The 18,923-nt window shown below is 38.4% G+C and overlaps 1 protein-coding gene across 5 annotated transcripts in view; it reads right to left on the bottom strand.

Moving 5' to 3' along the window:
• The window catches only part of CNTLN (centlein), a 357,018-nt gene that overhangs the window by 255,807 nt on the left and 82,288 nt on the right, over positions 1–18,923 (bottom strand). For all 5 annotated transcript variants that reach the window (XM_070375943.1, XM_070375940.1, XM_070375942.1 and 2 more), the window contains one exon: positions 2,055–2,139. In XM_070375943.1, coding sequence (XP_070232044.1) covers positions 2,055–2,139 — 85 coding nt within the window. The remainder of the gene's footprint in view (positions 1–2,054; positions 2,140–18,923) is intronic.

The raw sequence follows: 18,923 nt of genomic DNA, 5'->3' as shown, positions 1-18,923 counted from the left end.
GGATGTGAGAGTTGGACTAGAAAGAAAGCTGAGTGCCAAAGAACTGATGCTTTTGAATTGTGATGTTGGAGAAGAATCTTGAGAGTCCTTTGGACTGCAAGGTGATCCAACTAGTTGATCCTAAAGGAGATCAGTCCTGAATATTTATTGGAAGGACTGATGCAGAAGATGAAAATCCAATACTTTGGCCATCTAATGCAAAGAACTGACTCATTGGAAAAGACCCTTTTGCTGAGAAAGAACAAAGGCAGGAGGAGAAGGGGAAGACAGCATGAGATGGTTGGATTGCATCAACAACTTGATGTATATGAGTTTGAGCAAACTCTGAGAGTTGGTGATGGACAGGGAAACCTGGCGTGCTGCAGTCCATGGTGTTGCAAAGAGTCCAACATGATTGAGCAACTGAACTGAATGACCATCTAGACCTGCTAAACTGAGTATTTCCTAAAGCACTGCAAACTTATTGCCAAAGGTTATCAAAACGAATGCCAAAATCCATTCTCTTCCATAGAGTAGACCTGTATGTGAGGAAGAGATTGCTCAGCCTGGAAGTAACTTTTCCCAAATTCGCTGAATCTTGGGTTAACCATATGAGTAGTTTCTCTCAATGAAATGTGGGTATAAATGATGTTTGCCACTTCCAAGTCTTAACTGTGTATCTGTTAGGCACAACTGAGCAACTGAACTGAACTGATTAGGTAGCTTGTTATTATTTAGTAGCTAAGTCTGTTTCACTTTTTCTGACCCCGTGGACTGTAGGCAGGCTCTTCTGTCCGTGGAATTTACCAGGCAAGAAAACTAGAGTGGGTTGCCACACCTTCCTCCAGGGGATGTTCCCAACTAATTAATATACTAGGCACATCGCAGTATTTTTCCATATTAGAATTCATTTTGATATTGACATTCAAGTCACAAATACAACTATTATTTCCCAAAACAAACTAAAAAGTTATTTAAAAAATTTTATCATTATAGCAATAATTATTACATTTTCTATCCTGGAGAAGGAAATGGCAACCCACTCCAGTACTCTTGCCTGGAAAATTCCATGGATGGAGGAGCTGGTAGACTACAGTCCATGGGGTCACAGAGTCAGACACGACTAAGTGACTTCACTCACTCACTTATTACATTTTCTATAAGGAAAATACAATTCTGGAGAAGGTATAAATTTCAAATTTATATGTCATATAGGAATATATATCCAATTTTAGAACAAACTTATATAGAGAGAATAAAAAAAATAATTTTTATCCACATTAACTTCCATTTTTAGTCCTTTAATAAAACAACTTAATAACAATAACCAATCTTAGATGAAAATTATCCTGTTTAATTGGGTAGGAAGGAAAATAGAGTCAGAACTTGGAAAAGCAGAGTTACCAGAAAGAATCTTCATTCAACCCAGAAAATAAAGATATTTTAGCCTATAATGGGCAATTGGGTACAAAATGAATTTAAATATATCATGACATAGACAATTCTTAAAATAAATTTATTTCACCTTTATTTTTAAGATGTTACTACCTCCAAAATGATTCTTGGGAATCAATGACCATGTAGATTTTTGTAGTGCTAATATACTGAAGATATAATTACCTATAATTTTAAATATACAGTTACATATAATTGTATTAACTATAAATATAGGACTGTATAATTTGAAAGTGGAAGTTCAAAACATCAAATAGAATCATCCCAGTTATTGTTAATATTTTGTACAAATTAAAGCATTAAAAAATTTGTAGGATTCAGAAGCAAATGATAATTGTTAAAAATAAAAAGCAATTTCAACAAAAACTGAGTAACAGATAGTTATTACTATAAAATTAAAACAACATCTTAAGAGTTTTAATGTATAAATAACATAGTCTATAACCCAAAAACACAAAGAAGAATAACAGGCTAAAGTAGTAACTTGACTATAGTAATAGGACAACATAATGAACCTGATATTCTTGTGAACATTACTGTAAAAAAACTTAAAATGTTTGTAAACACCTACTATATAAAACAAATATCATAAATTTAGTATTTTCTGATATAACACCAACCTGTTTCAATTCTTGTATTTTAGCATCCTTGACTTGCAGAATTTCTAAAACTTTTCTGTCTTTAGCTTCAGATTTCCGTTTTTCTCTAGAAATAAAAAGTATATATATTGAAAACTTAGTCATTATTTTTGAAAGTTTATTAGACATTGTTAGCCAATTCTTTTAATTTCCACATCCTAATAGTGAGTTTCACATTAAACTATAGAAAAGTTAATTATCCGACGTTAACTGCCCTTTCTGATTTAATCAGAAACCATATGGCAAGTGACAACAATTTATAACTGCTGCCAACTAAGACAACTTCATACAAAAAGAGTTTCTACATTTATACACATTATAAAACATACTTAAAACACATTTAATCTTGACTGCAACAGTCATTATAACATAAATTTAAAATAATTACTGAATATATTAATATGTTCATGTTAATATACTTTATATTGCAATTTTTAATATTAACTAATATTAATATAATAAAAATTAAAATATAATATAATTAATACTAATAATTAAGAATACACTACTTACCATTTTTTAAGTAAAAGAATTAAAAGAGAGAAAGCTTGAGATTTACTAACAATCAACATTAAATAAATAAGGGAAAAATTTATTGGATGTTCATTATATTTTTTAAATTTTAAAAATAGGTAAAAGAAACAGAAATCTGTACCTAAATCACTCATGAATCACAAAGTGTACAGGTAGGAAGAAATTAAGAACCCTCACCTGAGAATAAAAATGAGATGAAGCAAAGGGCTTTAGAAGGCAAAAATGGATATGAGAATTAAGAGATATGTATGACATAAAAGCATACCACTGCTGGTGACCAAGATGGCAGAGTAGGAAGACCCTAAACTCACCTCTTCCCATGGACAACACAAAAACTACAACTAGTTATGAAGCAGCTATTTATGGGAAAAAAACTGAAAATTAGCAGAAAAGATACACTACAAATAAAGATATGAAGAAACCACACCATGATGGTTAGGAGGAGTGGAGATGCAATATAGTCAGTATCCCCACCCTCAGATCAGTGGCCCCTAAATGGGAGGATAATCACAAATATACAGATCTTCTCCAAGGAGAAAGCAAGCTCTCCAGCCTGGATAGTCCACACCAAGTAGATCAGACTACAGAACAATGGGTTTTGAAAACTAGTAGTGTACATGTTGCTTCCCAGGTTGCTAAGTGATAAAGAATCTGCCCAGTGTAGGAGACACAGGGGACATGGGTTTGATCCTTGGGTCAGGAAGATCCCCTGGAGGAGGAAATGGCAACCCATTCCAGTATTCTTGCCTGGGAAATCCAGTAGGCAGAGGAGCCTGGTGAGTGACAGTCCATAGTGTCGCAAAGAGGACATGACTGAGCACACATGTATGGGTCTCATGTTCGAAAGAGCTAGAGAGCTGCAGGAAACAGAGATTCCACTTTCCAAGAATATGCACAAAATCTCACGTAGTCTGAATTCCAGTGGAGATACAGTAGTATGACAGAAGCCTGTATCAGATACTCCTGCTGGTCTTGTAACACCTCCTGGAAAGGCAGGAGGCAATTGGGAAAGCCTTGGGTACAGAGATGTTGGAGACAGCCATTCTAGGGGAGTTTTTCTACTGCAATAACACCAGCACTGGCAAGCGCTATTTTGGAACCCTCCCTCTACCCTATTAGCATGAGAGGATGTCCCACACATCTTCAGGCTAGCACCAGCTGCAAATCACCCCAGGCTGCATAGACAGTCATGCAGGGACCCAGCCCTAGGCCCTCCCGGGACATACAGCCAATGACACAGGAAGCCTACCTTTTCCTCCAGCAAGCCCACAGCCACTGCCTGCAGCACAGTCTCACAGCCAACTGGGCCAGAGGCCAGCTCTGCCTAACAACACATCAACAGCAGTCAGCCCCAAAACAGTGGAAGGGTACATGCTGCCAACATAAGGAGACTCCTAAGGCACACAGCTCTGGTGATCAGAGTGTGCTACCAGACCCCATGGAATGACTACTTCTCCTGACTGACCTAATACAGAGAAATGAATATAGAGAATACAGAAAAATGAGGAAACAGAGAAATATGTTCCAAACAAATATCACAAAACCTGAGAAACAGAAAAAAACAAAGTGGAGATAAACAATCTACCCAAAAAGAGTTCAGTAATAGTCAAAAAGAGGTTCAATGAACTGGAGAGAAAACTGAATGAACATAGTCAAAATTTCAAAGAGTTTAAAAATTTAAATAAAAATCAGAGCTGAAAAATACAATGATTTCAATATTAATAAAAAATACAGTAGAAGGATTCAACAGTAGATTAGATGATACAGAGTAACAGATGAGCATCTGAAAGACAGAGTAGTAAAAATCTCCCAAGGAGAAACAAAAAAAATAAGTTTTAAAAAGGAAAATAATTTAAGAGACCTCTGAAATAACATCAAGCATGCTAACATTTGCATATAGAGAAGAAGAGAAAGATAAAGTAGAAGGGAACTTATTTAAAAAAAAATAATACCCCAAATTTTCTTAACCTGGGAAATGAAACAGATATCCAAAGCCAGGAATCACAGAGACATCTCAGAACCATGACCCCAAAGAGGTCCACTCGAAGACACATCATAATTAAAATGGCAAAAAAATAAAGTGAGAGTCTTAGAAGCAGCAAGGGGAAAGCAACCAGTTAAGTATACAGAAACTAATATAAGGCGATTAGCTGACTTTTCAGCAGAAACTCTGTAGGCCAGAAGAGAGTTACACAATATATTTGAAGAGATGAAAGGAAAAAGTCTACAACAAAGAATACTCTACCTGGCAAAGATATTATTCAGATTTGAAGGAAAAGATAGAGTTTTACAGACAAGCAAAAGTTAAAGAGTTTAGCAGCACTAAACTGGCTTTACAGGAAATGTTAAAGGGACTTCCATAAGCAAAAAAAAAAAAAAAAAAAGACTACAACTAGAAATATGAAAATTATGGAAGGAAAAATCTCACTGGTAAAGACATACACAGTAAAGGTAGTAGATCAGTCAATGATAAATCTAGTAGGAAGGTTAAAAGACAAAAGTAGTAAAATCATCTATTTCCACACTAAGCAACTATTACAATAAGTAAACGATACAAAATTTAAAAGAAGTTTTAAAAAAAAAAGACATCAAAAACATTAAATATGTGGATGGGTGGAGTACAAACATAGGGTTGTTAGAAGGCATTGAACTGGCTTCTGGTTCAAGATGGTGGAATAGAAGGATCTGCACTCACCTCCTCCTGATAGAGCACCAAAATTGCAACTAGCTGCTGAATAACCATCAACAGGAGAGCACTAGAACCCACCAAAAAAAGATATTCCATGTCCAATGACAAAGAAGGAGCCGCAGCAATCACAATAAAATCAAATCCCATAACTACCAGGTGGGTGACCCACAAACTGGAGAACAATAATAATAAAGATGATCTCCCACCGTTGGGAAGATTCTGAACCACACGTTAGGCTTCCCAGCCTGGGGACTGGGCAAAGGGACTGGAAATCCCCATGGAATCTGACCTTGAAGGCCAGCGGGATTTGATTACAGGACTTCCACAGGACTAGGGGAAACAGACTCTAGTCTTGCAGGGCAAAAACAAAATTTTGTATGCCCAAGACACAGAGCAAATGACCAGTGATCCCACAAAAGACTAAACCAAAACTACTTACTTGCTAGTGCGAAGGGTATCATGTGGAGGTGTGGGTTGGCAGGGGCTTCCCACAGGGATAGAGGCACTGGCAGCAGCAATCCTGGAAGGCCCTCCTTGATGTAAGCCCTCTTAGAAGTCACCATTAAACCTACCGCAGAGCCCACAGACCCCAGGGCTGGGTAACCTGAGGCCAAATAACTTAACAGAGAGGAAGTGCAACCCCACACATCAGCAGATAATTGGATTAAAGTTTTACTGAGCAAGGCCCTGCTGACCAGAGCAAGGCCCAGTTTTTCCCATGGCCAATCCCTCCCATCAAGATGCTTACACAAGCCTCTTAGCCTCCTCCATCAGATGGCAGGAAGAAGAAGCAAAAAGAACCACAATCCCACAGCAGCTAGAACAAAACCACATTACAGAAAGTAAATCAGGATGAAAAAGCAGGAAGTTACATCCCAGATAACAGGACAAGATAAAATCCCAGGTAAACAACTAACTGAAGTGGACATAGGTAACAGTCCAGAGAAAGAATTCAGAATAAAGATAGTGAAGATGATCTAGGATCTCAGAAAACAATGGAGAACATACAAGAAATATTTACCAAAGAGACTTCCCTGGTGGCTCAGACAGTACAGCGTCTGTCTACAATGCGGGAGACCTGGGTTCGATCCCTAGGTTGGGAACATCCCTTGGAGAAGGAAATGGCAATCCACTCTAGTACTATTGCCTGGAAAATCCCATGGACAGAGGAGCCTGGTACGCTACAGTCCATGGGGTTGCAGAGTCGGACACGATTGAGCTTCTCATCACTCACTCACAAGAACTAAAGAATGAACAAACAGAGTGAATAATGCACTAGAAAGAATCAACAGCAGAATAACTGAGGCAGAAGAACAAATAAATGACATGGAGGACAGAATGGTGGAATCACTGCCACAGAACAGAATATAGAAAAAAGAATGAAAAAATAAAAATGAAGACAGCCTAAGAGACCTATGGGACAATACTGAATGCACTAACATTCACATTATAGGGGTCCCAGAAGGAGAAGAAAGAGAGAAATAAAGGACCTGAGAAAGTATTTAAAGAGATAACAGCTAAAAATGTCCCTAAGAAGGGAAAAGAAATGGCCAACCAAGTCCAGGAAGCAGAGAGTTCCAGGAATGATAAACCCAAGAAGGAACACACAGAGACAAACAGTAATCAAACTGACAGAAATTAAAGACAAAGATAAAATATTAAAAGCAACAAGGGAAAAATGACAAGCAACATATAAGGGAACACCCATCAGGTTACCAGCTGATTTCTCAACAGAAAATCTACAAACCAGAGGGAATGGCACCATATATTTAAAGTGAAGAAAGGGAAGAAAGTACAACCAAGAACACTCTACTCAGTAAGACTCTCATTCAGATTTGATAGAGAAATCAAAAGTTTTCCAGACAAGCAAGAGTTAAGAGAATTCAGTACCACCAAATCAGTTTTACAACAAATGCTAAAAGAACTTCTCTAGTGGCGACCCACTGCAGTACTCTTGCCTGGAAAATCCCATGGATGGAGGAGCCTGGTAGGCTGCAGTCCATGAGGTCGCTAAGAGTCGGGCATGACTGAGTGACTTCACTTTCACTTTTCACTTTCCTGCACTGGAGAAGGAAATGGCAACCCACTCCAGTATTCTTGCCTAGAGAATCCCAGAGACAGAGGAGCCTAGTGGGCTGCCGTCTATGGGGTTGCACAGAGTCGGACACGACTGAAGTGACTTAGCAGCAGCAGCAGCAGACAGGAGAGAAGCACAAATTGGAATCAAGATTGCCTGGAGAAATATCATTAACCTCAGATATGCAGATGACACCACCCTTATGGCAGAAAGTGAAGAGGAACTCAAAAGCCTCTTGATGAAAATGAAAGAGGACAGTGAAAAAGTTGGCTTAAAGTTCAACATTCAGAAAATGAAGATCATGGCATCTGGTTCCATCACTTCATGGGAAATAGATGGGGAAACAGTGGAAACAGTGTCAGACTTTATTTTTTTGGGTTCCAAAATCACTGAAGATGGTGATTGCAGCCATGAAATTAAAAGATGCTTACTCCTTGGAAGGAAAGTTAAGACCAACCTAGATAGCATATTCAAAAGCAGAGACATTACTTTGCCAACAAAGGTCCATCTAGTCAAGGCTATGGTTTTTCCAGTGGTCATGTATGGATGTGAGAATTGGACTGTGAAGAAAGCTGAGCACCAAAGAATTGATGCTTTTGAATTGTGATGTTGGAGAAGACTCTTGAGAGTGCCTTGGACTGCAAGGAGATCCAACCAGTCCATTCTGAAGGAGATCAGCCCTGGGATTTCTTTGGAAGGAATGATGCTAAAGCTGAAACTCCAGTACTTTGGCCACCTCATGCAAAGAGTTGATTCATTGGAAAAGACTCTGATGCTGGGAGGGATTGGGGGCAGGAGGAGAAGGGGACGACAGAGGATAAGATGGCTGGATGGCATCACGGACTCGATGGACGTGAGTCTCAGTGAACTCTGGGAGTTGGTGATGGACAGGGAGGCCTGGTGTTCTGCGATTCATGGGGTCGCAAAGAGTCAGACATGAATGAGCAACTGAACTGAACTAAGACAGGAAACAAAAGAGAAAGAAAAGACCTACAGAAAATAAACCCAAAACAATTAAGAAAATGCTGATGGATGAAAAGCACCAATCAAAAGATACAGACTGGCTGGGCAGATGAAAACAAGTGCATGTTTGCACTTCTACTCACCACATCATTCTGAGTGACCCCTCAACCTGTACATAATTATTTTATATTGTTAGGTTAATCATATTCCCATTATGGCTTGCAATTGTAATTATTTTTTTTTTCAGTCTCACTATTGATTGTGAAAACTGATAAATATACTTTACTATTGTGATTATGTCTACCAATCACTTAATACCATTGTATCGTGATTGGTCAACAGAAAAATAATAGAATTCTATATCACCAAAACTGCCATTTAGTAGAAAAGCCCGTAATCACTTTCTAAAATCCAGATGCATATTGAATTATCTTGGAATTTTTTGAAAAATACAAATGTCTAATATTTCTTTTTTTCTTCAAAGCTCCAGATATGTTTCCAATGAACAGCCATGTTTAAAAACAACTGGACTATGTGATGATCTTTTAGTAGTTTAACTTTTCCTATTTCATTTTCAGTGCTCCCATTTCATTTAATGTATGTTTCCAATTTCTCCACCTCTTCTCTTTTTGATGGTTTTTCTCAAGCCTTTCCAAGCATAGTAGAAAAGCTTTTGTATGCATATATATAAGTAGTATGCATAATATACACATTTTAGAAAACTTATGAATTCTTGCCTAACTAAAATTTTTTATTTCATTCATTTGATTCCACAAGTTAAATTCCACTTGTTTGACTTTCATATGAATAGAATGCTACATTTCTAATTAGAAAAAAAACAGATAAGCAACAAGCAACAAATGTTTACTTTATAGCACATGGAACTATAGTCAGTATCTTATAATAACATATAATGAAAAATAATCTGAAAAATAATATATGTGTATATGTATAATGAATCACCTTGCTGTGAACCTGAAACACTGTAAGTCAACTGTGCCTCAAATATACATATATATATAAGAAAAAAAAGAATGCACTGAACTTAAAGAGATCATCAAGTTAATCACATATATATACATTGTTATATATAAACCTCATGGTAAACACAAATCAAAAGCCTGAAATAGATACACAAAGGAAAAAGAGAAAGGAACCCAAACATAACACTAGAGATAGTCATCAAATCATAAGGGAAGACAGCAAAAGAACAAGAAAAGAATGAACAAAAAAGAACTACAAAAACAACCCCAAAGCAATTAACAAAATGGCTATAAATACTTGGCTATTAAATAATCACTTTAAATGTAGATGGACTAAATGCTCAGTCAAAAGACAAAGAGTGGCTGAATGGATACAAACACAAGTCCTACAGTTATGCTGCCTATGAGAGACTCACTATAGATCTAGACACACACAGACTACAAGTGAGGGGATCGGAAAAAACTAATACAATTATGTAAAGTTTAAAAAAAAAATAGTTCCACAAAAATAAAAAGAAAGGTGGGATAGCAGTATTTATGACTTTAAACACTGTAACAAGAGAAAAGAAAGGACATTACATAATGACCAAGGAATCAAAAAGATATAATAGTAAATATATATACACTAAATGTAAGAGCACCTACATACATAACACAAATATTAAGAAACATAAAGGGAGAGATTGAAAGTAACATGATAATAGTGGAGGATTTTTAACACAGCATTTATATCTATGGAGAGATTATACAGGCATAAATCAATAAAGAAACACTGGCCTTAAACGACACATTAGATCAGATGTAATCAATCGATGCATATAGAACATTTTATTCAAAACAGTCATTAAAAAAGGGTCTAAAGAAATAAAACCAGAAATAAGTAAGGATAAGTTAAAAACAGCACCACAAAAATACAAAGGACCATAAATGTTACGGAGAACAATTATACGTACAAGAAAATGAACAATTTAGAAGAAACAGACAAATTCCCAGAAATATACAAACTCCTAAGACTGAATCAGGAAGAAATAGGAAATATAAACAAACCAATTAACAGTAATGGAATTCAGTCAGTAATCAAAAAACTTCCAACAAATAAAGTCCAGGCCCAGACAGATTAATCGGTAAATTTTACAAAGTATTTAAACAATTAACACCCATGCTTCTCAAACTATTCGAAAAAACTGCTGCTGGGCCGTCGCAGCCACCGTGCTCCAATGTCGAAGGTCAGGAGCAGAGGCCGAGAGGAGCTACCCTACATCCAAGGTCAGAGGCAGCAGCCGAGAAGAGCTACCCCACGTCCAAGGTAAGGCGCATCTGCTGTGCTTTGCTGGAGCATCCGTGAAGAGATACCTCACATCAAAGGTTAAGAGAAACCCAAGAAATATAGTAGGCGCTAACAGAGGGCATCAGAGGGCAGACAGACTGAAACCACAATCACAGACAACTAGCCATCTGATGACATGGATCACAGTCTTTTCTAACTCAATGAAGCCATGCCATGTGGGGCCACCCAAGACAGACGGGTCATGGTGGAGAGGTCTGAAGAATGTGGTCCACTGGAGAAGGGAATGGCAAACCACTTCGGTATTCTTGCCTTGAGAACCCCATGAACAGTATGAAAAGGCAAAAAGATAGGACACTGAAAGATGAACTTCCCAGGTCAGTAGGTGCCCAATATGCTACTGGAGATCAGTGGAGAAATAACTCCAGAAAGAATGAAGGGATGGAGCCAAAGCAAAAACAATACCCAGTTGTGGATGTGACTGGTGATAGAAGCAAGGTCCGATGCTGTAAAGAGCAATATTGCATAGGAACCTGGAATGTCAGGTCCATGAATCAAGGCAAATTGGAAGTGGTCAAACAAGAGATGGCAAGAGTGAATGTCGACATTCTAGGAATCAGCGAACTAAAATGGACTGGGATGGGTGAATTTAACTCAGATGACCATTATATCTACTACTGCGGGCAGGAATCCCTCAGAAGAAATGGAGTGGCCATCATGGTCAACAAAAGAGTCAAAAATGCAGTACTTGGATGCAATCTCAAAAACGACAGAAAGATCTCTGTTCGTTTCCAAGGCAAACCATTCAATATCACGGTAATCCAAGTCTATGCCCCAACCACTAACGCTGAAGAAGCTGAAGTTGAATGGTTCTATGAAGACCTATAAGACCTTTTAGAACTAACACCCAAAAAAGATGTCCTTTTCATTATAGGAGACTGGAATGCAAAAGTAGGAAGTCAAGAAACATCTAGAGTAACAGGCAAATTTGGCCTTGGAATATGGAATGAAGCAGGGCAAAGACTAATAGAGTTTTGCCAAGAAAATGCACTGGTCATAACAAACACCCTCTTCCAACAACACAAGAGAACACTCTATACATGGACATCACCAGATGGTCAACACAGAAATCAGATCGATTATATTCTTTGCAGCCAAAGATGAAGAAGCTCTATACAGTCAGCAAAAACAAGACTGGGAGCTGACTGTGGCTCAGACCATGAACTCCTTATTGCCAAATTCAGACTTAAATTGAAGAAAATGGGGAAAACCACTAGACCATTCAGGTATGACCTAAATCAAATCCCTTAGGACTATACAGTGGAAGTAAGAAATAGATTAAGGGACAAGATCTGATAGACAGAGTGCCTGATGAACTATGGACTGAGGTTCATGACATTGTTCAGGAGACAGGGATCAAGACCATCCCCAAGAAAAAGAAATGCAAACATGCAAAATGGCTGTCTGGGGAGGCCTTACAAATAGCTGCGAAAAGAAGAGAAGTGAAAAGCAAAGGAGAAAAGGAAAGATATAAGCATCTAAATGCAGAGTTCTAAGAATAGCAAGGAGAGATAAGAAAGCCTCCTCAGCGATTAATGCAAAGAAATAGAGGAAAACAATAGAATGGGAAAGACTAGAGAGCTCTTCAAGAAAATTAAGATACCAAGGGAACAACATTTCATGCAAAGATGGGCTCCATAAAGGACAGAAATGGTATGGACCTAACAGAAGCAGAAGATATTAAGAATAGGTGGCAAGAATACACAGAAGAACTGTACAAAAAAGACCTTCATGACCCAGATAATCACAAAGTGTGATCACCCACATTCACCCAAAGCTGGACATCCTGGAATGTGAAGTCAGGTGACCATAGGAACTATCACTGAGAACAAGCTAGTGGAGGTGATGGAATTCCAGTTGAGCTATTTCAAATTCTAAAAGATGATGCTGTAAAAGTGCTGCACTCAATAAGCCAGCAAATCTGGAAAACTCAGCAGTGGCCACAGGACTGGAAAAGTTCAGTTTTCATTTCAATCCCAAAGAAAGGCAATGTCAAAGAATGCTCAAACTACCGCACAATTGTACTCACCTCACAAACTAGTAAAGTAATGCTCAAAATTCTCCAAGCCAGGCTTCAGCAATACATGAACCATGAACTTCCAGATATTCAAGCTGGTTTTAGAAAAGGCAGAGAAACCAGAGATCAAATTGCCAACATTCACTGGATCATTGAAAAAAGCAAGAGAGTTCCAGAAAAACATCTATTTCTGCTTTACTGACTATGCCAAAGCCTTTGACTGTGTGGATCACAATAAACTGTGGAAAATTCTTCAAGAGATGGGCATAACAGACCATCTGACCTGCCTCTTGAGAAACCTACACGCAGATCAGGAAGCAACAGTTATAACTGGACATGGAACAAGAGACTGGTTCCAAACAGGAAAAGGAGTATGTCAAGGCTGTATATTGTCACCCTGCTTACTTAACTTATATGCAGAGTACATCATGAGAAATGCTGGTCTGGAGGAAGCACAAGCTGGAATCAAGATTGCTGGGAGAAATATCAATAACTTCAGATATGCAGATGACACCACCCTTATGGCACAAAGTGAAGAAGAACTAAAGTGCCTCTTGATGAAAGTAAAGAGGAGAGTGAAAAGGTGGGCTTAAACCTCAACATTCAGAAAACAAAGATCATGGCATCTAGTCCCATCACTTCATGGCAAATAGATGGGGAAACAGTGGAAACAGTGGTTGACTTTAATTTGCTGGGCTCCAAAATCACTACAGATGGTGACTGCAGCCATGAAATTATAAGATGCTTACTCCCTGGAAGGAAAGTTATGACCAACCTAGATAGCATATTCAAAAGCAGAGACATTATTTTGCCAACAAAGGTCTGTCTAGTCAAGGCTATGGTTTTTTCAGTCGTCATTTATGGATGTGAGAGTTGGACTATAAAGAAAGCTGAGCGCCAAAGAATTGATGCTTTTGAAGTGTGGTGTTGGAGAAGACTCTTGAGAGTCCCTTGGACTGTGAGGAGATCCACCCAGTCCATCCTAAAGGAGATCAGTCCTGGATGTTCACTGGAAGGACTCATGTTGAAGCTGAAACTCCAACACTTTGGCCACCTGATGCAAAGTGAAGACTCATTCGAAAAGACCCTGATGCTGGGAAAGATTGAGGGCAGGAGGAGAAGGGGACGATGGAGGATGAGATGGTTGGATAGCACCACTGATACAATGGACATGGGTTTGGGTGGACTCCGGGAGTTGGTGATGGACAAGGAGGCCTGGCGTGCTGTGGTTCATTGGGTCGCAAAGAGTTGGACATGACTGAGTGACTGGACTGAACTGAACACCTGTGCTTCTCAAACTATTCCAAAAAACTGTACAGGAAGGAATGCTTCCAAACTCATTCTATGAGGTCAGGATAACCATGTACCACAACTAGAAAAAGCATCTAAAAAAGTAAAATTACAGATTAATGTCACTGATGAACATACATGCAAAAATACTCAATAAAATATTAGTAAAACAAGTCCACAAGACATTAAAAGGATCATGAAAAGTGAAAGCTGCTCATTCATGTCCGACTTTTTGACCCTATGTACTATACAGTCCATGGAATTCTCCAGGCCAAAATACTGGAGTGGGTAGCCGTTCCCTTCTCCAGGGGATTTTCCCAACCCAGGGATAAAACTCAGGTCTCCCACATTACAGGTGGATTATTTGCCAGCTGAGCCACAAGGGAAACCCCCATGACCAAGTGAGATTCATCCCAGGGATGCAAGGATGGTCACTATCCACAAATCAATGTAATACACCACATTTAAAAAAACTGAAGAACAAAAATCATATGATCATCTCAGTAGATGTAGAAAAAAACTTTTGACAAAAATTCAACAACCATGTACAATAAAAACTCTCCACAAAGTGGAAATAGAGGGAAATTACCTCAATATAATAAAAGCTATATATGAAAAACTCACAGCCAACATAATACTCAAAGGTCAAAAGTTGAAAGTATTATATCTAAGATAAGGAACAAGACAAAGATGCCAACTCTCACCACTTTATTCAAAAAAACTATTAGAATTTCTAGCCACAGCAATCAGATCTGGAAAATAAATAAACTCCAATTGAAAAGAAAAAAGTAAAACTGGCACTGTTTGCACTTGACATGATAGTACATATAATGCTAAAAGAGCTACCAAAAAACTACTAGAACTAATATATGAATCCAATTAGGTACAGGATACAAAATACATCAAAATCTGTTATATGTCTACATATTAACAATGAACTATCGCAAAGGGAAATTAAGAAACAAAAGCAAATTAAATAAATGGGACTACATCAAACTAAAACACTTTTGCACTGAAGAAAATAATTAACTAAATGAAAAGGCAAGATAGTACATGGGAGAAGATATTTATACACAGTATAACTGATGATAAGGGGTTAATATCCAAAATATACAAAGAATTCATACAACTAAATATAAAAAAACTGATTTAAAAGTGGGCAGATGATCTGAATAGATATTTTTCAAAAAAAGACAGATGGTCACTAGAAACATGAAAAGGGGCTCAACATCACTATATAAGGGAAATGAAATTAGGTACCACCTCACACCTGTGAGAATGCCAATCATCAAAAAGACAACAGGTAAAAAGTACCGGAAAGGATGTGCCCTGTTGGTGGGGTGTAAATTAGTGCAGCCATTATGAAAAACAGTACAAAGTTTCCTCAAAAAGTTTAAAATATAACTGCCATAATGATCCAGCAATTTCTCTTCTGGGTATCTAACCCAAAGAAAACAAAAACACTAGTTCAAAAAGATAAAAGCATACTAAGGGTCACTGTAGCATTATTTATCATAGCCAAGTTATGGAAGCAACCTAAGTGCCCATCAATAGATGAATGGATAAAGATGTGATATATTTCTTTATATAATATATATATACACACACACACACACACACACACACAATGGCATATTTCTCAGGTATAAAAAATGAAATCTTGCCATTTGCAAGACCGTGAATGGATCTAGGAGGAATTATGCTAAATGAAAAAGTCATACAGACAAAGACAAATATCGTATGAGCTCACTTACATGTGGTATCAGAAAAACAGAACAACAAACAGAACACTCACAGATACAGAAAACAAATAGGTATTGCCAGAGAAGAAAGGGAGAGAAATAGGTGAAATGGATTAAAAATACAAATCTCCTGTTCTAAAACAAACAAACTACAGGGATGCAACATACAAGATAAGGAATAGGGTCAATAAGAGTGTAATAAGTTTATATGGGGACAATTGGTTTACTAGACTTACCATATCATTCCATAATGTATACAAATTTCAAATCACTATGTAGTCCACCTGAAACTAATATTATATATCAAGTATATTCCAATTTAGAAAAAGAAGGAAAAGCATATCAATAATTAAAGGAGACAAATGCAGATAGCAATAATACATTAAAAATTTTAAATCAGACTTCCAATAATTTAGCATAGTAAGTTTGACTTTAAGTATAATAAGGGCAATGAACTAGGGTAACAGAGAAAGACATGCCTTGTGTTAAGGAACTGGGCAGCAAGAGGAAGGTTGTTTGTTGCTATGGAATAATTAATAAATAAGTCCTTAAAGGTGCATTTGGGTGGAGACTTAAAGGAAGGAAGTGAGAATCATGGAGCTTCTGATGCATGCATGTGTGCTCAGTTGTGTCCAACTCTTTGCAACCCCATGGACTGTAGCCCAACAGGCTCCTCTGTCCACGGGATTCTCCAGGCAAGAATACTGGAGTGGGTTGCCATTTCCGACTCCAGGGGACCTTCCCCACCCAGGGATCAAACCCACATCTCTTGCATCTCCTGCACTGGCAGGCAGATTCTTTACACTAAGCCACCTGGGAAGCTCTCATGAGTTTTTTAGGCCACAGGACCTGTACCAGGTGCAAAGCACTAAGGCCAGAGCATAACTCAAAGAACAGCAAGTGTGAAATGACACTAGTCCCTCATGAAAGCTCATGCCTTAGATAGCAGCCTGCAGAGTCACAGTAAATTTAAGGGTCTGATATGCATTTGGCAGAAAGTGAAGAGGAACTGAAAAGCCTCTTGATGAAAGTGAAAGAGGAGAGTGAAAAAGTTGGCTTAAAGATCAACATTCAGAAAACGAAGATCATGGCATCTGGTCCCATCACTTCATGGCAGATAGATGGGGAAACAGTGGAAACGATGTCAGACTTTATTTTTTGGGCTCCAAAATCACTGCAGATGGTGACTGTAGCCATGAAATTAAAAGATGCTTACTCCTTGGAAGGAAAGTTATGACCAACCTAGACAGCATATTTAAAAGCAGAGACATTACTTTGCCAACAAAGGTCCGTCTAGTCAAGGCTATGGTTTTTCCAGTGGTCATGTATGGATGTGAGAGTTGGACTGTGAAGAAGGCTGAGCTCTAAAGAATTGAGACTTTAGAACTGTGGTGTTGGAGAATCCTCTTGAGAGTCCCTTGGATTGCAAGGAGATCCAACCAGTCCATCCTAAAGGAGATCAGTCTTGGGTGTTCTTTGGAAGGAATGATGCTAAAGCTGAAACTCCAGTACTTTGGCCACCTCATGAGAAGAGTTGACTCACTGGAAAAGACTCTGATGCTGGGAGGGACTGGGGGCAGGAGGAGAAGGGGACAACAGAGGATGAGATAGCTGGATGGCATCACCAATTCGATGGACGTGAGTCTGAGTGAACTCTGGGAGTTGGTGATGGACAGGGAGGCCTGGCGTGCTGCGGTTCATGGGGTTGCAGAATCAGACACGACTAAACTGAATGCATTCCCCAGTAGCCCTTGTGATCAACAGTCTCCCCCACCTTCCAACACTTCTCCCTCTTGTGTGCCCCTTAGATAAGACCCTCTGTGGGGCTTACCTGAAAGCATGCCACCCACAAACATTAATAAAGCATATGCCCCAGGTCTGTCCTTCTCTGGAGCTCTCTGCCTTGACCTCCCTGTGCTGTCTCTTGAAGCAGGCTTAGTACTTTCTCCAGGACCTGTAAGTAATAAAGTTTTCTATTCCAACTTTTATTGTGGTCTGCTGATGAATCATGGTTTACTATCCACCACTCTGTGCTCTACTTAACACAGAGTTAAGTGTTAATTTGACAAATCTATAACAGCTACCAGTTAGGAGTAAGAATGGGAAACCATCTGAGCCACCAGGGAAGATCCAAACAAAGTTTTAGAAGTTGGGAATTCCTTGGCAGTCCATTAGATAGGAGTTGGTGCTCTCACTGCCAAAGTCTTGAGTTTGATCCCTGGTCAGGTGACTAAAATCTCATAAGCTGCTCACATGGCCAAAACTTGAAAAAAAAAAAGCTGACAATTGAGTAAGCATAAAATAGTATTCTAGGATACTGAGCCAGTAAGTGAAGCAGAAAAAAAAAAATAGGATGACTACCAATTAGTATTCAGCACTGAGGTTAATGGTCCTAAATTTAAATTTATATAAGACCAGTCATCATGTTTTAGAGTTTTTCTCTAGCCATGTTTAGCCCTCTGGATGTAGGCACACGGTAAATGGAGAGAGTTGGAATAAATGTTCGAAATTTTGTAAACATGCTATGACTACTATTTTTACTATTTTGCTAATTTTCTCTTTACTAGGCATTAACATGTTTAATGTATGATCACGATACACTGTCTTCAACCAGGCTTTCCTTTTACTTGTGCTTCTTTTATTAATAATGAAACTAAACATACTTTTAGAAATTGAAATGCCTTTACCCTGTAAATTTGCCATTGCCTGTCAATATACCTGCAATATACTCCATGGACTGTAGCCTACCAGGCTCCTCCCTCCATAGGCTTCTCCAGGCAAGAGTACTGGAGTGGGTTGCCATTTCCTTCTCCAGGGGATCTTCCCAACCCAGGGATCGAACCCAGGTCTCCCGCATTCCAAGCAGACGCTTTAACCTCTAGGCCACCAGGGAAGCCCTATTTTACATCTTACTGTTTTTATTGATTTACAAAACTATTTTATATATTAAAAATATATGCCCCTTGCCTATCACTTGTCACTAACATATAATCTCAAATTTTCACTTGAATGTGTAATTTACCATTATAAAACCATAATGCTGCAAAAGAATGCTACTTCTATTCAAGGTACAGTTGACTCATGAACAATGCAAGTTTGAACTGTCAGTGTCCACTTACAGTGGATGTCTGTCAATAGTAAACACTGTAGAACCACAAGTCCATAGTTGGTTAAACTACGGATGCAGTGATACCAAGAACATGGAGGCTGA

This window comes from Bos mutus, chromosome 8 (genome assembly GCF_027580195.1).
Source record: "Bos mutus isolate GX-2022 chromosome 8, NWIPB_WYAK_1.1, whole genome shotgun sequence".
In the NCBI taxonomy this organism is placed as follows: Eukaryota; Metazoa; Chordata; class Mammalia; order Artiodactyla; family Bovidae; genus Bos; species Bos mutus.
The sequence above is the reverse complement of the archived record's forward strand: the minus strand, read 5'-3'. Positions and strand labels throughout refer to the sequence as shown.